The sequence below is a fragment of the Nannospalax galili genome, unplaced genomic scaffold (assembly GCF_000622305.1).
Source record: "Nannospalax galili isolate Female #2095 unplaced genomic scaffold, S.galili_v1.0 scaffold657, whole genome shotgun sequence".
NCBI lineage: Eukaryota > Metazoa > Chordata > Mammalia > Rodentia > Spalacidae > Nannospalax > Nannospalax galili.
In genome coordinates, this window is record NW_008339927.1 from 59,604 (window position 1) to 79,401 (window position 19,798).

Here is a 19,798-nt window from a genome sequence, read left to right on the forward strand (position 1 = left end):
TCCCACACACACAAACACAACCTGAGTCCATTTAATACTGCTTGTATGTACACGTGTTTGGGGCTGACCACTTGGGACTGGATAATCTATCCAGGGGCTTGTCCCTGGAGAAAACTGATTTTCTCTCAATCAGCCGGTAGCTCTTCATCTAGGGTGAGGCCTGTGGGGCTTCCCCCATGCATGCTGGCATGTCAACTAGCGTTGTCATTATGTTGGTCTTGTGCAGGCAGCCCTAATGTTGAGATTTCATGGGTGCAGTATCCCTGTCATGTCTAGAAGACACTAGGAGTAGGTATCCTGATCCTCTGGCTCTTACAAAGTTTCTTTCCCTTCTTCTATGACATTGTCTGAGTCTTGGGTGTAGGGGTTGTGTGTAGATATACCAGTTGGATCCGGGGACTCCAGGGTCACTTTCTATCTGCATCTTGACAAGTTGTGACTCTCTGTAGTAGCCTCCACCTGCTGCAAACAGAAGCTTCTTTGATGAGGGGTAAGAGCTGCACTTACTGTGGGTTGGAGGGAACGTATTTAGAGTACAGCTGGAAGCTGTGTTGGTTAGGAAATGGCAATAGCAGGTTTTCCTCTGGGGTCTAGGATCTTCTCAGTCATGGATTCTTGGCGAGGGTTAGAGTGTCAGGCATGCATTCTCTCCTGTTGAGTGGACCTTAAGTCCAATTAGACAGACAGTTGTTGGTTCCCCCAAGATAAAAGTGCCACTGTTGCACCATTGGGGATATCTGATACTGTGATTTATAGGCTTTACAGCTTGGTGGGATTGTTGATTGCTTTTCTCCCTTGGCACTTGAATAGCCCCTTTCAGTAATATGAGCACTAACCATTACTTTGCATCTTAGCTCCAAATCTGTAAACCTGAAGTTTGAACATGGAGTAGCTGCAGAATCAGGGAAGCAGGAGTCCTATGGGGAGTGAAGAGAAAGCTCTAGAGAGGGGTTAGCAGGATGCAGTGAAGGGGAAATGGGGCGGGGGCTTATGAGGAAGGAGAAGGAAGGAGGGGAGAGAACACTCAGGCTATTTGAACAAGTCACAGGGAAGTGTTCTATCTTAGAAGCTTACTTAGAAGTCCTTACGATCAGCTGCTTCTCTGTTGCTTCAATAAACACCCATGACCCAGGCAGCTTGGAGGAGAAGGAATCTTTTTGACTTGTGGTTCCAGGGGGAGACTGCATAATGGCAGGCGGCATGGTGGCTGGAGTAGAAACAGAGAGCTCAGTCTTCAGCAGACAGGAAGCAGAGCAAACTGAAAATGCAGGGGGTTGGAGCTCTCAAACCTACCCCCAGTGACACACTTATTCTGGCCAGGCCATCTCCTGAAGATCCCGTGATCTTGCAAACAGCACCACTGGCAGGGGACAGAGTGGTCAAACATCCTGTGGGGGACGTTTCTCATTTAAAACCATAATATAATGTGTGTAGTTAAATACATAATATATACACACATATGGGGGTGTGTGTGTGTGTAATTTAAGTGGAGTTAAAACTACAAGGGGTGATAGTGCCCCATCCCCTGGGCAATGGTTCTATTTCCAGCACCTGCATAGTGACTAACAACCATCCCTTACTCCAGTTCCAGGGAATCTGACACCCTTCTGGTCTCTATGTGTATTATATGTGTGGATGCACTAACATACATGCAGGCAGAACACTCATACACACAAAAAGAACCAAAAAAACTGAAATCCTGTTCTTTGAGGAAAACTGCTTTGCTGCTACGATACCATTCTCATCACAGCTTGCTCGCCTGCTTCCCCAGGAGATGGGCGCGGCAGGGAGCCTCCTTTCCTCCCGACCCTCCTTGTCACCCATCAGTGTTACTCCAGTTCCAGGGAATCTGACACCCTTCTGGTCTCTGTGTGTATTATATGTGTGGATGCACTAATATACATGCAGGCAGAACACTCATACGCACAAAAAGAACCAAAAAAACTGAAATCCTGTTCTTTGAGGAAAACTGCATTGCTGCTGCGATACCATTCTCATCACAGCTTGCTCGCCTGCTTCCCCAGGAGACGGGCGCGGCAGGGAGCCTCCTTTCCTCCCGACCCTCCTTGTCACCCATCAGTGCTGCTGTGCTGTTGGCACAAGTGGTTGTGAAAAGATGACGTTTCAAGCATTGTTAATTTTTGCACGAGCTGTGTGTGTACGTGTTTACATGTGTGTGGAAAAATGTGTGTATACAGTTGAGCATGCACGTGTGTGTGCATGTGTGTGGAGGCCCAAGGTTGATGTCTGGCATCTTCTTGGCGCTCTCTCGTTTTCTGCTGAGGCAGGAGCTCTCAAGTGAGCTAGAGCTGCCATCGGTGGAGCCTGCTTGCTCTGGGATCCACTGTTCCTCCTGAGTGCTGCTAGGGTTAGAGGTGGGCTGCATGCCTTATCTGTACACCACCGCCAGCCGTGCATTCCTCTTAACCTAGTAAGTCAGCTTCACAAACAGAGCAGTCAGCTCTCAACAATTCCGTGTTAATAAGGCCAGGACATGTTTTCAGAGTAAGAGCAGGTTACACATGAGAGCTGAGCTGAGTCGGTACTTGTAAACGCTGGAGCTTATGGTGTTGGACTTCTTGTTTTCATATTTAATTGTACTACTGTGGAGTCATTCTTCTCATGTGGATGACAGTTCTTGCTGAAGCTGGTCTTTCTTTAGACCGAGTTTTTATTTGCTTTTAGTAACATACATTATGTGGCTTACCCATGAGCACCTACTAGGCACGGGAGAGGAGAAACAAAGCTAGGTCAGATGACGAAGCCTGTGGGAGCTGGAGTGTGAGGGGAGGTGAGTACGCACAGCAGTAATTGCAGGAAAAAGTCAAATGGACCCAGGAAAGGATCGTTTCTGCTCCGTTGTTTGGCTTGTAGACTGTTTCTGGTATTTTTTGGTATGAGCCCTGGTCTGCCTTTTACTTGCCCAGGTCATCCAAATAGGAATATCTTCAGTGGGTAACAAAATGCTTTTGTTTGCATGTGGTTTTTATGTATTAGAAAAGAGGGCTAGGAGACAGGTAAGATTTAAACCTCATGACCTGGTCCACCGTAGGAACTTGGCGTTTTTGCTCTGCCTCCAGCAACAGTCCCGGTTGCCAGAGTAGAGCCTAGCCTTCGTGTGTTTCTTTGCAGGGGCGTGAGCATCAGCGTTCTCAGACACGAAGCGGAGTTCTATGGGATCACCCCACTAGGTGCGTGACCTGACGGATAGGTAGTACTCGTAGTGAGATCTCTACTCTGTCTTAATCTACGTACTTGCCCTTTCTTTCCCTGGCCTCTCAAGTTGGGAACAGAAATGGACGTTGTTTGTGTGCGTGTGTCTTGACCAGTGTGCTTTGCCGTGGTTACAGTGCGCAGACTTCTGCTGTGTGAGGAACTGGAGCGCTCATCCTGCGGCAGCGTCCTCTTCCACGGCTACCTACCCCCACCAGGTACTCCAGCTTCCGGGGCTCAGCCTTCGCGGAAAAGAAACACTGCTTCTCCATGAGTGGGTTTTGATGAATCTAGAAGCAATAAGAACTCTGTGACCATGAAACCACATGTGTGTACAGTGGGGGTTCAGCAGCCTTTAAAGGGCCAGGTTTGTGAGCCTGAACCTAGGCAGCGCTGTACCACGCCACTCCACCTGGGGCACCCCGGTCCCCTCGCGTTAGTCACAAGAGTCCTCCTTCAGTGTGTTCAGTGGTGCTGAAAAAGGCTTCAGTTTGGAAAAGACGCCTTGTCCACAGTGTGGGGGGATTGACCTCTGAGCAGGAGAAGCCCAGATGACATGGGATGACTGCCAGGGGCCTGGCTCAGACTGGACATGATCTATTCAGTGACCTGAGGCCAGGTGATAGGGGAGCCTGATGAGATAGACCTTAAGCTGAGTGGTTGTAAGTAATATTACACGTGCCAGAAAACTGTTGAATGTTTCTTTATTCTTTTTATAATTACGTGCAATAAATTGCTCTGTTCAAAGATCTATTTCAGATAAAAGATTTTTATATTTTCTGTTTCAGTGTAGTTTGTTAATTTTTGGAAGGGTAACAGAAATATATTTGTGTCTTCTCCTTTGCAGGCATTCCTAGTCGTCAGATAAACAGCACAGCTAGATCCTTGGCTGATGGTAGGAAAGGGCTGAATCCTACGGACAGTGACATCCTGGCCAGTGGGGCACAGCCTGTTCTCTCTGGACCAGAAGAGACTGTTAGGCTTGGTAAGCAGACTGTGACGAGATGGACGTGTGAGTGCTCAGTGACAGAAAGCCACTAGTTTGGAGTATGTCCTTTTTTGTTTCATATTCACATATGTGGGGGTGTGTATTTGAGGGGGGTGCTGTGGGTTGGACCCAGGGTCTCACACATACCAGGTAGGTCTTGTAAGTCCTGAGCTACGCCCCTAGCTTTTATCTCTTCTAAATCCAGAGTCATCCTTCACATGTATGTCTTGGGAAGCCTCATCTGACATAACTTTTCTTTAACGTGTTATGTGATTCTGTTCCGCTGTTTGTTCCAACCCCTCAGAAGGAAGGTTGGAAAACTTTATGATAAGGGCCATACAGTAAGTGAGCAGTTTAGGCTTACTGGCCCATGTGGCATCTGGGAGTGTCTTAACTTTGCCACTGTCTTGGGAAGGCATGATAGGCAGTCTCTGCTCCAGTCTCTGCTCCAGCCACCCTGCTGGCATGTCAGAAGAGTGAAATTGGCCTGTGGGCCACAACTGGCCAGCCTCTGTTTAGAATGTAAACTGTTTCTTTTCTGACACGAGCAGGATCTCCTGTGGATCCCAGGAAGGTGCTGATAGTGGCGGGTCACCACAACTGGATCGTAGCTGCCTACGCCCATTTTGCTGTGTGCTACAGGTGCTGAGCTGCTAATCATCTCTGTTTTCTGCAGATTTTGTTAATTATTATTGTATATTTAGGTTGGAAATTCTTTTAGCCGTCAATCTTCTCCCCTGTATATTTCACCCATTTCACTGGATCTAGTTGAGTAAATATTGCTGACAGTCAAAATAGGTCTTAAATGTTGCCCAGACCACACCAGCTGTGATGCAGCTGAGCTGTCTTGATCTCTCCTTTGGTATTGATGGCCTTCTGACCCACTTAGCTGTTATGTTAAAGGACATTAGACAGGATTGGTAATGTGAGCTCTGAAATTCTTCTCTGTAGTGAGTCAGTCCCTTGTACTCTGCATCAGAGGAGAGTGCAATGTGTACTGGTCATAACTGCCACGCTCTTGGGCATGCAGTAGTGAGGTGGAGGGGTTGTCAAAGAGGCCTTGTGTAGCCCCTGGTAGTGTGTGAACGTCACAAGGCAGTTTGCTTCTCCTCTCTGAAATTAAAAGCCAGGACGGGTTTAGAGTCCAGAGTAACTCTCTCTCTCTCTCCATGTGCATGTGCGCGCGCATGTGTGTCTGTGTGTGTGTGTGTGTGTGTGTGTGTGTGTGTGTGTGTGTGTGTGTAGTTGGAGAGTAGGGCTTTTCCTTATACCCTGTATGCAGGAAGATGCTGGTGGAGTGGTGGGGAGCAGGAAAGTGGCTGGAAGTGGTTGGCTTTACTGCCTCAGAGCCTGAGCCTTTTTGGTTTAGTTGTTGGAAAGTTGAAGAATACATAATTTTGGTTGGTCTTTTTTTTTTTTTTTTTTTTGTCACTGTCGACTTTGGTTAATAAGTAGCCATAGTAGGTTAAAAATATTAAAATCCCTTCTGAGGTTTACAGATACATTTAGAGCCCCAGAGGTGTCGGAATCATGCTCAGGAGGGTTTGCAGGTCACCTCAGTCTCCAGGCTTGGCTATGAGCACTGTAGAGTATGGAGACTTTCCATTCTGATCCTTTTGCAGGTTTTTAAATTTAATTATTAAATAATCAAGAAATGAGCTTTGAGTGATTATTTTGTGAATGATTTCTACATGAAGGAAGGATAACTTGGTAAAGGAATTTTTTTTAGTCATTTTGAGTTTACCGTCATCAAACTTTAAACTGAGAAGGCTTTTAGTTTTTTTAAATATCGTGTACATATTTTTTCACTGGCAAGGGATTCCAGAAAGTCACAAAATGATTGATGAGTTTCTGCTTGTAAGAGCTCAACCTGGGCGCTGGGTACTGTGCAGGTGCTCCTTCCAGAGACACTGTGAGGCCCTGAACAGGGCCTCACAGGTTGAGGGGGAGGAGGAAGTGTGATGCCGCCCCCCTTGCCCATTCTGCATCTGGACTCCACTGTAGAGTCTTAATCCGGGAAGAATTTCCTCTTTTGTAGGTGGTGTGAGATTTGAGATTATGTTTCCTTTTCTTACAAGTGAGCAACTTTTTATGTTTGGATCATTTATGGCATAAATCATCCTTCTCCTGGATTTGAAGTCCCCTTTTCTGTGTGTGTTCATGTATGTGATATGAAGTATATATATGTATACGTGTAAAGTCTGTATGCATGTAATTGTTTATAGTATGTACGTGTTTACTGTGTAAACATGTGAATGAGTTATTTGTATATGTGTGATGTGCGTATGTGTGCGTACATGTTTGGATGTGTGTACATATCTATGTAGTATATGTAAGTATAGTGTATATATGTGGTATACATGTATGGTGTGTATATATAGTGTGTTGTATGTGTATATATGTGTGGTGTGTACATGCATATGTGGTGTATGTACGTGGGTGCGCTAATGTATATATGTATGCAGTGCATGCATGTGTATGTCGTATGTGTACGTGTATATATATGTGGGGTGGGTGGGTGGTATGTATTTGTGTGTACATGTGTATGTCTGTGTGCTCAGTCAGAAAGTCCCTAGAAGTCTCCATTTCATGCCTCAGTGTCTTTTTAGCTTATTTTCACTTCTCTACCTGAATGCACACTCCCATCTGGTGGCTGGAAAGGGTTATTACAGTCCTTAAAGTGCTTAGGAAAAACTGATAGCTTTTGCTCTTTATTGCTTTGAAGCTTAAATAAGGAAATCATTCATTTTCCAAATTAAGAGGGCCTTATTAGTGCTTGTGAATCGTAGTCTCTTGCTTTAATGTGCATATTTAAGTGAAAACGACTGGCCAGAAAGTGGTGTGCTAATGAGTGTGTGATCTGCCAGTGACTGCCTAGGTTTGGGTCACCTGTGTGTCAGAGTGTAAAGAAGCAACTTTGTCCTCAGGTGGGGCGGGAGCAGTTTCCCTGCAGTCATCTTCATGATGGTGCTTTTTTTCCAGGCTATAAATACATGAAGGCTTATTTTATAGTCACATAGAATAGCCATTGGAAAGACTTAAATTACCATATGACAGAAAAAATTATTAAAAATAAGAGAGCCAGGCCTGGTGGTACAAGTCTGTACCCCAGCTTCTCTTAAGCTGAAGTGGGAGCATTGTGAGTTGGAGGCCAGCCTGGGCTACATAGTAAATCCAAGCCAGTCCAGTCTTAGCTCCATAGTGAGACCTTATCTCGAGAGGGACAGATGGACGGAGGGAGGAAGGGAGTTGAGGGGGAGAAGATGAGAGGAGGGAGGAATTTTCAAAGAACAGGTAGTTACTGGAAGAAGTTACTGTGTGCAGCTCTTCCATCTGCATTTCAGCCTTTATGAACCAGTCCTGAGGGTAAACGTGTCAGCCCCACTGCTCACATGTTGTTCCAAGGGATTGTGCTGTTTTCATGTATATGGGCACATTCGCATCTTAGTTTGCCCAATAGAGTGTCCCCTCAGTAAAAAGACCAGATCCTTTCCCTTCAGTTAATAATGACTTTAGAGTGATTAAATAATAATTTAATGGGAAGGGATAAAATTCTGTGTGAAATTGTGGCTTTTGTTGACTGTTATTATACCTACAACGTGACAGAGTTTTGTGGAAAAATGAGTGAGAAATACAACCGTCTTTTTAAGAATTCTTCAAAGAAATACAGGACTCCAGTGATGTCACATGTCCTATATGTGAAATTACACGGTCAGGGCTGATACCTGTCTTGTAGGTGATACACATGTATATGTACATGTGTATGTGGTAGACATGGGTAGATGGTGACTAGTTCATTGTTCTCTGCTGTGTTGGGTTCTGTTCCTTTGCTCGGCTGCTGTTAACCATGCTTTTTGTGTCTGTGTTTCGACAGAATCAAAGAGTCTTCAGGGTGGCAGCAGGTGTTCACAAGCCCCTACCTGGACTGGACAATTGAACGAGTGGCTTTGAATGCGAAGGTGGTTGGAGGTCCACATGGAGACAAGGACAAAATGGTGGCGGTTGCCTCTGAGAGCAGCATCATCCTGTGGAGTGTTCAAGACGGGGGAAGTGGCAGTGAAATTGGTAGGAAGGAGCTGATGTTGCTTTTGACTGCTCTGCGTCAATGTTGGTCATTAGGAGAGATGGGCTGTGATGTGAAGACCAGCCTGGCCTGTCAGCTAGCTAGAGTTGTGACACCTTTCCACACCAGTCATAGTAGACCACTCGGTGTGGGCTGGCCTGCTAGGGGAAAAGCCTGGTGTTCTAGGAAAGGAGAGCGCCTCACTGCAGGTCTGCTTTGTTTGGAGCCTGGCTGCAGTAGGGCTGCTGTCTTCCAGAATTGCACCCAGTGGGGCGTTTTCCCTCCTCACACCACTGAAGGTGGATATAACCCCCATGCCCCCGGTCTTGCTTCCATCTCTAAACTGCTCAAGCTTTTGGTCTCAGAACCCCATGGCACTCTTAAGTTATTCAGGTCTTTGTATAGGTCATCATGTATTTATATACATTTATCTTACGAGAAATTAAACCCTACACTTTCATATTTACTAAAAAAGCAACAATAAACTCATGACCATGTAGATAACATTTTTAATGACAATAGGTCTTTTCCAAAGAGAGATTAGTAGAGAGGAGTTGTACTGCTTGCAGTTTTCTAAATCTTTGTGATGTCTTTAAAAAAATTGTGTAAAAGCCCGGCATAGTGGCACACTCCTTTAATAGGCAAGCAGATCTGTGTAGGGTGGAGGCTACCCTGGTCTGCCTAGCAAGTTCCAGGCACCTGGGGCTACAAGGAGACTCTGTCTCAAAAAAACAAAGCAAACAAACAAACAAATGAAATTGTATGTGTTGTATATGTGTGTGGGAGTGTGCACGAGTATGCATGTGTATGCCTGCCTGTGTGAGCATGTGTGGAGTAGAGGCCAGAGGAGGACGTGGGATGTTCTCTGTCGTGCTCTGCCTTACTGACCTGGGAGAGGGCCCCTCATTGAACTTGGGGCTTGCTGGGGTTTTGTCCAGGCTGGTTGGCCAACAAGCCACAGTGTTCCCTGTGTCTCCAGTCCAGCCACTGTGGAGGTGGTCTTCTTCCCTGTGGAGGTGGTCTTTTTGTCATGATTGTAATACTTTGTCATATCAAACAGCAATGTGTATTTTCAGTGCAGTTCTCACTACTTTAGTCTCTTTCCTGAACATGCCTGGCAGAAGAACCTGGCGCCCACTAGTGCGGTTTAATGCCCACCCTACTGCTGAGCAGCTGCTGTTCGCCCAGTGTTGGTTTCCATCGTCAGTGCAGGTGTCAGCCCAGATGTTCTGGAGTACAACAGGAGCTTCTTGAAAGTTTTCAGCACTTTGAGTATTTTAGTACTGCTTGTGCTTATGACCAGCTACGTACATAAAAGATCTTAGGTGATGTCGATACCAGGACCTGCTGAGTGTGAGGAGGAAGCTGTCTCTCCTTGTCTGTATGCTTGCCTGTCTGCAAAGGCGCAGCAGTACAGGGCGATGGACTCCTAGGTTCCAGTCTTCTTAAAGGAAAGAATTTAGTAGAATTCTTAGGAGTGGGTTTAACAAAGCACGGGAGAGGAGAGGTGACCTCAGGAGAGCTGCCCCCCCCCATGGGAATCCGTATTGTGGGTTGGGAAGAACACGCTTGTGGTTTCCTCCCTCCTGTGGGGCCTTTCTCAGGCCCTCTTTGGGTACACCCTCCTTTGGTCCCACTCTGCTGTGCATGCATTGTTTTTCTTCCTTGCTTGTCAGGATACTGGTTCGTGGATGTGGGGGCATTAGGAAAATGCCCTGGGCACCTTTATTTCTGATATGTCAGGCAGGACCTAACTGCAGCTTTGAGGCTGTCGAGCAGCACAGGGACAGGCTGACCTTACAGGAGACACAGCTACCAAGATGGTCTGCATTTCCTTCAGCCATCTCACGTCTAGCTCCCTCTCCCTGCCCTGGCAAGGGGTGTTCCTAACCACAAAAGGTGCTAGTGTCTGCCCAGCTGCCAACTCTTACCACGGATACGTTTCTGCAGATAGGACATTGCCTCTGTCAGATTTTTAACTTGAGTAGTCATGGTACCCTGAAGAGGGCCAGTGCAGTCCTCTCCCGGGCTGTCTTCCTTCTAGCAGGGGTCAGCACTGTGACCTGTCCAAGGCTTTACTGCTGGTCTCCCTGGGAGTCGTGGCATTTCTCTAACCTGTGACGTCCCGTAGCTTAACCCTGTGGGTCAGTTCGTTTTCTTGTGGCTGTGACAACACCCGACAGGAGCGCACTGTGGGGAAGGTGTTCCTTTGGTTCATTCTGAGGTGTAGCCCATCCTGGTGGCTGAGTCATGGTGGCAGGAACCTGAGGCAGCTGCGCACGTCATCTATCAGGAAGTGGAGAGGAGCACTGCTGCTCAGTTGACTCTCCTTTGGTCGGCTCTGGTCCGGGACCTCGGCCAAATGGTGCTATTCATGCTCAGTGCTGAGTTCTTCCCTCAGTTAAACCTTTGTGGAAATGTCCTTACAGGCCCAGAGATGCATCTCCTAGGTGATTCAAAATCCGGTTTGGGCTGACAGTGAAGGTTCAGCATCACTCCCTCTAGGGTGCCTCACTGGCCTTTTCATGTCTAGTTTGGAAGTCTGTGTTTTAAGCTTTCACAGATTTTTCAGACTTAATTTCTTTGTATTGTAAATATTTGTCCTCAGTGGCCCACAGCTGATAGAATGAACACTGCTCACAATGGTTCTGTTGCCCAAGACACATTGTTACTGTTTTAATACTGATATGGTTGAGGGAAAAGCAGTTTTTGCTTTATGTAATTTTTTGTGGTGCTTGGGGTGAAACCCAAGGCCTCATGGCTAGGCAAACAGCCCGACACTGAGTTGTACCCTCAAGCCCTGTGGTTAAAACGAGGCTTTGGGGTGCAGCTCTGTGGTACAGTGCTTTTCCTGCATGGGCGAAGACCAGAATTGATCCCTAGCAGTGATTTTAAAAACATGATTTTAAAAACAGCATGTTGGAGTGAAGCATTAAATTTTAAACTGGTTTAGGTAAAGTTTAAACATTCAGAAAAGTTCTCAAACATTATCAGTACTTCCTGCAGGACCAGGTTTTGATACATACGCTGCATCACTTAGTGACAGGGACATTCATTACTGTGTGAATGAAATGTCTCAGGACACACACAAAAGACTGTTAGTTTTAAGGGCCCATGAGCAGTTGTGTTGCTGATGTAAACACTGTTACCTGGGATAGTCTCTGAAGCATTGATTCCTATCCAGTGATAACACTCTGTTCTCTAACCTTGGACCTTCTTGTGTCTGCCTAAGTCAGGCTACATGGCCAGGGTTCTGAGATCCGCTGTTTGTACTTCCCCAGTGCTGTGATTACAAATTGTGCACCTCCAGCTTTTTGTAAGGGTTCTGGGGCTCGAAATTAGGTCCTCACGTTCGCACAGCATGCAGTTCTCCGCCTGAGCCGTCTCCCTAGACCATCCTCCAGTTATTGACTTGTATGTGTTCTTTTAGGTTCCAGATCAGTGATTCACAAGCAGAGATAATGTCCACCAAGAGACATATGGGCATGTCTGGATGTTTTCCACTGATAGGGGTGAGGTGAAGTCTGTACCTCCTGTCTTCCCCGCTCCTTCTCCTTGAGGCTTATTCACCTTAGAACACTTTCTATTGGCCCAGAGACCCACGACACACTTTCTCCCTCCCGTTTCTTCTTTCTCCATTTTCAATTTGGGTAAATATTATTGATTGCTTTAAGGTCTTCTACTTTTTCCTGCACTCCTCAGTCTGCAGTTAGTCTTCTCTAGTACGTGTTCATTTGCAAGGCTAGGGTTACTAGCTGTAGAGCTTTTGATTGCATCTTTACAGGTATGTTTCTCTGCTGAGATTTATTTGTTTTGCTCATTAGCTGTGATTTTATAAGTCTAACCTTGTGTTCTGGGCTGTAGTGATGACACAGTGGTTAAGAGGACTTACTGCTCTTGCAGAAGACCTGAATTCACTTCCCACCACCCAAGTCAGATGGTGTACAACTCCCTGTAACTCCAACTCCAGGGGATCTGATGCCCTTTTCTGGCCTCTGTAGGCACCTGTAACTCATATGTACACACACACACACACACTCTTACTTTAAAAATAATAAAAACAGGTCTTTTTTTTTTAAGGTTTATGAGCCATTTCCAGCAGCTGGGTCATCCCATGTTGTTATTTTGGTTACATTTTCTTTACCTTTTTAGAACATTCTGATAACATACTGGACATGTGCATGATTGTGGGTGTGGGGCTGTTGTCTTCTAAATATTGTGTGTTTTATTCCAACAGGCGATTGATCACATTAGGGAGGCTCATGTTGGTCCTGGGATGCTTGTTTTTGTGCATTGTGAGCAATAAGTAGCCCCTTTTAATTTTTGGTTAGGGACATTCATTCTTCCCAAGGTTTTGGTTCTGGTAAAAAAAAAAAAAGAGAAAAAGAAAAAAAGACTGCCTTTCTGGAGCTGTTGGGAGTATGTGAGGCACTCAGCAAGGTGCCTGGCTCTCACTGAGCTGGAAGCACCTCACCCGCTTGCCGTGGCCCCCGGAGTCTCTGGCCAGCCTCCACTCTCATGGCTCCCTCTCTGTTTTATTCCTGAGGTGTTCTTCCCCTGCCCAGACCTGACTGAAACCTCCTACAGCTTCTGCCCCACCCACTGTACCCAGCACCAGTGCGTGGCTTCCTTTGTACCCTCCCTCAGCTTCTCTGGCTCCTAGCTGGGAAGCCATCGTGGTTTCCTCTCTGTTGTGTGGTGGCTGTGTCCCCTGCTGCCTGTTACGCACGGCCTGAAAAGTTGCTTCATAGTCTATCCAATTTCTTTTTTGGGGAATAATCAATACCACTTATAGTGCTGTGGCTGATAGTAGCCTCCTCCCTTCGATTTAATAGAAAATAAATTTTACTATTAAAAATACACAGGTAAATATACAGGAAGCAAGCCAGTTGCAGTCCCCACCTCCGCTTTTGTTCAGCTGTTGCTACAAGTGGAGAGTTTATTCCTTGGTTTGCATCCTTGGCTACTGTGGTAGGTGGCTGTGTTACAAGATGGTATAATAGTAATTTATTTCTGCACTGTAAAGGAAAGCATTTGTTACTGCAAATGTTCTTCAGAATCTGACATTGTCATCCAGAGGAAATTGTTTGGGCTGGTAGATCATGGCAGAGTTCTCCCAGAGACTGAGCTCTGTTTGTTACAGCTTTCGTAGATCTGTGCCAAAGTGGCGCCCTGGCAGGGACTGCTGCCTTCCCTGCGGACAGTGGTCAGGAAGCCCCTTGACATTCAGAACGTCTTCCCTGACTTCCCACAATCAGTACAATTGGCTTCGGTGTTTTTTTTTTTTATTTTTATTTCTGCTGCAGGACTGAGTGTGGCTTTGACCTCAGGTGTTTTAAAAAAATTGGTCTCAAGGGGACTGGAGAGATGGCTCAGCAGTTAAGAGCACTGACTGCTCTTGCAGAGGACCCGGGTTCGATTCCCAGAACTCACATGGTGGCTATGAACCATCCCTAACTCCAGTTCCAAGGGAATCCAAAGCCCTTTTCTGACCTCCGTGGCATTGCACAACATGGGTGCACTCACATACATGCAGGCAATACACTCATACATATAAAATAAAAATGATAAAATATTAAAAAAAAAATTGGTCTCGAAACTGCAGTACCATCCTGTAAGGATCAGTACAATTATACAACCTGGAGTAATTACTTTCTGCTTTGAAGTTTTGTTTTTTTTTTTTTTTTTTTTTTTAAAAAAAAAACAAACAAGATCTTACTATGTAGCCCTGACTGGCCTGGAACTTGCTACATAGACCAGGCTGGCCTGGAACTCACAGAGGTCCTTCTGCCTCTGCCTCCAGAGTGCTGGGATGAAAGGTGTGTGCCACCAGGCCCAGCTTGAAGTGGAAGGTTTATCTGTTTTCGTCAAAGGGCAACTTTTTCTGTGTCATCCTATTTGATTGGCAGGTTGGGTAATGGTACCGTGTTTACGTGTCTGTTCTGTAAATGTGTATTTCCGTGCACTTGGCCTGTGTAGACGATGTGTTCCCAGCGGTGCTTAGTGTCTGCTTCTGGGGTTCTGCTTTGTCTGATGTGTTGTCCTTTCTAGTGCTTTGTTTTGTCTTCAAAAAAAGTCAGCGTGTAAGTGTGTGTGTGCGTGTGTGTGTGTGTGTGTGTGGTGTGCGTGTGTGTGGTGTGCGTGTGAGGTAGTCAGGTGACAGCTTGGGGAGTCTGATCTCTCCTTCCACTGTGGGTTCTGTGGCTTTGACTTGGGTTGTCAGGCTTGCATACAAGCACTGACCCACCAAGCCGTCTCAGATGCCTGGCCCTTTCAAGATTGCTTTAGCGCTTTCCAAGCGCAGCTCGTTGCCCCTGAGTCCTGTACTGCACAGTCCTGAACAGAGAGAAAACACCTGCTGCTCCAGAACAGCGTGTCTTCTGGCTATGCTTTCTAACGCATGCTGCAGTTACACTTAATCACTTATTTTTCTCCTGTGGGTTATTTAAGGCCTTATGGATCCTTCTCTTCCTTAGCTAAATGTTGAAAAATTGTTTGCATTGGCACATAGGAACTTAAAAAGAAGAAAAAAAAAACCTTTAAAATACTTGAATAAAAGTCTACGTAAAACAGTATGTTATAGATGAGATTTATTTTCCAGCATTATTGATTAAAAGATATTTCCCAGGAGACGTGCTTCAAATAATTAATTTACTGCTTTAGTGCCAGAATTCGATTATACTACTCTTTTTTCAAAGTTTTAAAAAATTTTTAGTTTTGTGTGTATGAGTGTTTTGCCTGCATGTATGTAAGTGTACCCGTGTCATGCAGTGCCTATGGGGTGAGAAGAGGGTGTCACATCCCCTGGAACTGGAGTTATGGACAGTTGTTAGCTGACACGTAGGTGCTGGGAACTGAACCTGGTCTTACACAGGAGTGACCGTGCTCCTAACCTTGGAGCCATCTCTCCAGCTCTGATTCTGCATGTTTAAAGTGAAAATAATTATTGAGACATTTGGCTTGAACTCTGTAAAAGAACAAGAAATGTGGCCAAGAAGTGTAACTTTGAGAACCAGAATTCCCATCATCTACCACGAGACAGGCCAGTGTGAGGGCCAGAGATGCCAGTCCAAAAGGAGCCCAGAATTCTTGCTCTTTGCTTCCCACCACCCACTTCCCTTCCCTTGGGTTCCTAGCTTGCCTGTTTCCAATTCTGCAGCTCCACCTGTAGGCCTTTCAAAGCCCAGCCCACGGGGTTTCTTTCCCAGGTTACATTCTGCGCCCTACCTGCCCTCTGTGCTTCTCTGGGTACTGTGAACACTGCGCAGCCTTCTATTAGCTTTGCATTGTGTTCAACCTAATTGCAGTTTTTCCTACTAGACTGTAAGATCCTACTAAAAGGATCCTGCTTGGCTTTCCTTGTTTTTACTTTTACTTTTACTTTTTTTTTTTAACTCCTGGGGCTTTATATGGTGCCTTTTCAATCAATGCAATTGAGATTGAAATGCTGGGAAACAAGGGGTTAAAACTAAGCTCTTAATAAAAGTCTTGAATGTTTGAGTATGATGTGACCTTTTTGTCTTCTGTTTACTTGTTTATTTCTGCATTTTAAGGTACCTTCTGGGTAGTTGGGTTGCCACGTCTGTGTCCCGTGTCAGTGGTTCCAAGATCAGGTCCATGAGCAGCTGCATTACATTTCCTGTAGATGTCCGACATGATCCCAGGGTCCCTACTATTCTGTTCACTGTAGGTCTGTGGAGTTATCCTGGTGAGCACCTGGCACTTAGCACCACAGGGAGGAGTGGGTGTGTGCTTTAGCTCCCACAGACTCCACTGGAGGACTTTTCGGGTTCTGCCTGGTTTCTGGTTCCCATCGATCCTAGGACATATTGGTAGAAATGAGAACAGGTTTGTGGCAGTGGCCTTTGCGATGTTTTCATTTGGCTGTGGCAGATTATGTAGACTTGTCTGATTAACCTCTCTGTTCCCTTTGCCATTTAAGGAGTGTTCAGCCTTGGTGTTCCTGTAGATGCCCTCTTCTTTATTGGGAACCAGTTGGTGGCCACGAGTCACACAGGGAAAGTGGGCGTGTGGAACGCTGTGACTCAGCACTGGCAGGTTAGTGTCAACTAAAGCCTGTTACAGAAGTGCAAATCGTCCTGAAACTTGTGCTGCTTGTGCATCTGCCATTTCCTGGCAGAGTCCATGCTGTCTCTGGTTTTGAATATACAGAATATTGCATGCGTTCAGTGGGAAATTTGCTTCTAGGTAGAAATTTTATCATTTTTCAAGGAGTTTTTAATTTATAAATGGAGCAACTTCCAAACTAAGGCTTGATTGCTTCACTTCCCTGGGGTTTCGAGCTGCAGGTGGGAAGTCCTGGTAAGCTTCATTTGTGTAGAGCCAGATGTGAGTGACAGATGTGGCCTGCTCAGAGGCAGTGAGACACACAGCCTTGGGGTCCAGGGCAATTGGAAGATAAGACTGAAGAACAGGGAGAATGGCTCCAAGTAGAGTTCTGTAGTTTGGGACAGCAGCATTGGTGCTGAGATTGAAAGGGGCCCTGTTGCTTGTGGAGGGCGTCTGTCCTGGGACCCAGCAAAAGGTGAAAGCTCCAGGTAATGAGGTCACAGAGGTGGCAACAGTGGGTCTCAGAGAAACAGGCCAGGCTTTCCTAAGGCGGCAGAGGGTACATCAGACTTCGGTGGAAAGTTAGAGCAACAGGTCTGTTTCTACAGTGGGGTTTCTGGGTTGACAGCGAGGTAGCTACGATTTCAAATGGGTAAAGAGAAACCAACAAGCTCTGTGCAGCATAAGCTGAGCGATAAACAGATTGAATGTTGGCTGTGGGCTTCCTGTTGAGTGTGTAACTGGGGGCATTCTTTGCACTGTGTAGATCAGGATGGTCTCTAGACCAGGCTGGTCTCAAACTTGAGGCAAACCTCCTGTCTGCCTCCCAAGTCCTGGCCACCACTCAAGGCTAGCCAGGAACACCCTTGGCATTTGGGAAAGAAGATGGAACTAGAAACAAGTATTTCAAACCCACAGTCCTCCATGACAGTTTAAGGGGGTAGGAATTGATGGGATTTTCCACTGAGAGGACACAGAGAAGGAAGGGCCCAAAGAAAAACCATGAGCACAGAGGAGAGATGGGAGATGGCTGCAGAGTGGTGCTGGTTCAGACAGTGCATCCTTGGCAGGTGTCAGAGGTGAAAAGTCAGGAGGGAAAACGGAGGAATTAGAAGATCCGACATGAACAAGTGCGGAGCTGTCCTTTGAGATGTTTAACGTTAAAGGAAAGCAGAGCCCTGAGATGACAATGTAAAGATCAGCACAATGTTTTTAAGATTTCTGGGGTAGAGAAGCAGCATGTCAGGCAGGGAGGTGTCTGGCTTGGAGGTGGGGTGCGGGGTGTAGCACACAGCTAGACAGGATCACTACACCCTCCGTTCTGTGGGACCGATGACCAGGAAAGAGGGAGGAAAAGCATGCTGCACGTGTGTCATCAAAGACCGCAGGAGGGATGGATTGGGCGTTTGCCATGGGCCCTGGTGATCCATTGCTTAGTTCTCACAACTGGATGGGAAAGGGAGCCAAGAGCAGAGCACTGGCTTGGTTCAGGGTAGGAGCTTTAATGAAATGGATATGGTGCGCCAAGGGCTGGGAAATGGAAAGGTGGGAAGGTTGCTGCAGCTGTCAGACTGCGAGGGACTGATGGGTGTGCAGAGAAAGATCAGGGCCGGCCTTGTCCCTAGTGTACTGCAGAGACGGTCTTCAGTGAAGCCACAGCCTCTGTTTTGCCTGCAGATCCCTACAGACAGCTGGCTGGAGGCCAGCTCCCAGGACTGCTGGGCACTAGTCGAGCAGCTTCTGAGTTGGCCATTAGCAGCATTCTGGCCACAAATAATGCAGGAAGTGTGCAGGGCAGCTTTTCAGTGCTTGGTTCTAAATGTGTGATCAAGATTGATTCGAAGTGTTCCTGTCAGATGAACCACTAAGCTGTGCACCATATTTAACCTTAAAACCATCATGAAAATTTTGTTTTCCTATCAGTGTCACATCAAGTCGGCTTCGATAAAGTGCTAATGAGACTTTACAAAAGCATACCTAATTTAGGCAAACATGTACTTCAGTGTCTTTTTCCCTTTTAATCTCCCCCTTCACACATGCAGCATGTACAAGCATGCAATGATGTCTCAAAAGGTTAATAAAATTTTCATTAGCCTTGTCAAGTAGGCAGGTAGCTCAGGCAGCTACATAGCAGAAAGTGGCAATGTGTTAGCATGATTCCCCACTGTTTGCCTTCAAATTTAGACTTATACCAGAAACAGCGATCACATATATTTTATTCTCATATCAAAACATAGAGAATATTCTGGAAGTTAGTCCTGGAAGCCAGTATTTATGTACTTTGCTTCCTAAAGGATCAGTTTTTCCTGTGCTCATTTTGAAGTATAAAGATCATCAGTTAAAATGGTCTCAGTCGTAGCCCAGCCTGTGACTGAGCAGTGGAGCTCGCTTTGAGCACGAAATGCTCCTGGGTTCAGGATTCAGAGGAAGCTTTTGTGATGGGATGGATTAGCTGCCCATGAGTTGGGGAGACTTGTTTGATTTTGCTTACTCTGGAGCCCATTCTCCTACAGCCCAGATGATGAAGACGTCTTTCTTAGGGAGCCTTGGGAAGCTCTAGGCCACTGCCAATCTTGCAGTGGAAAATGGATCCCGAGGGAGAAGAATCCATCCTTCCTCGCCTCTTCTTGGTACTGTGAGGATTCTGGGGTAGGAGTTAGTCCCCCTGTAGTGCTAGAGCTGGAAGGATCCAGATCACTGGGGTGAGGCCACACTGCCCCCCACCATGTCCGTAAAGCCAGTTCCACTCTTGAGACATCTTGACTTGTACTGCAGAAGGTCTGTGGTGTGCCCTGCTGTAGAAGCCTGGCCTGGGCATGGCGGTTTCTCGTGTAACCCTTGACTGTATGAGACGGCATAGAGCTGAGGGGCCTGTCTGTGAAAGGCTTAGTGGGACCACTAATCCCAGGTGTCAGCTCTTTAATAGAAGGAGCTTAGATTCTGTGCCTTTGAGTGTTCTGGAAGACATTCCTCTCCCCTCGTTTGTGCCCCCCTCGTGGCTGGTTTTGATTGTGAGACCCCACGTGCTCTCCGAATCCTGTCCTGACCAGACCCCTGCCCTGCCCTGCCCTGCCCTGCCCTGCCCTGCCCTGCCCTGCCCTGCCCTGCCCTGCCCTGCCCTGCTCTGCTCTCCCCACTGCTAAGATGAGCAGTCTGTCCTCCCTCCCCTGTAATTGCATTGCATAGAGCCATCTTTGAGTTTTCTTTCACTCACAGGTGTACAAGCTCCTGGACAGCAAAAGTGATAACCTCGCTTTCCTCCCCTCCCCTCTGTTCAGTGCTTTAGATGAAACCTGGGGCACAGAACTATGTGATGCACAGAAAATGCTTAGACTTTAAAAGCCTTCGAGTGAAAAGCCAGGTGTGACAAGCACCAGTTCCTCAGCAGTGCGAGTTCGTCACTCGGCCTCTGCCATGGGCTTTTGTGTTCATCCTCAAAACTGATATTTCATGTAAATGTCCTT

At 46.5% G+C, this 19,798-nt stretch overlaps 1 protein-coding gene across 1 annotated transcript in view; it reads left to right on the forward strand.

The window, feature by feature from the left end:
- Kctd3 (potassium channel tetramerization domain containing 3) overlaps window positions 1-19,798 on the forward strand; it is a 48,636-nt gene that overhangs the window by 13,913 nt on the left and 14,925 nt on the right. Inside the window, exons 7-12 of the mRNA XM_029564369.1 lie at window positions 3,133-3,191; window positions 3,351-3,431; window positions 4,061-4,198; window positions 4,753-4,843; window positions 8,076-8,266; window positions 16,207-16,322. Of these exons, the coding sequence (XP_029420229.1) occupies window positions 3,133-3,191; window positions 3,351-3,431; window positions 4,061-4,198; window positions 4,753-4,843; window positions 8,076-8,266; window positions 16,207-16,322 (676 nt within the window). The remainder of the gene's footprint in view (window positions 1-3,132; window positions 3,192-3,350; window positions 3,432-4,060; window positions 4,199-4,752; window positions 4,844-8,075; window positions 8,267-16,206; window positions 16,323-19,798) is intronic.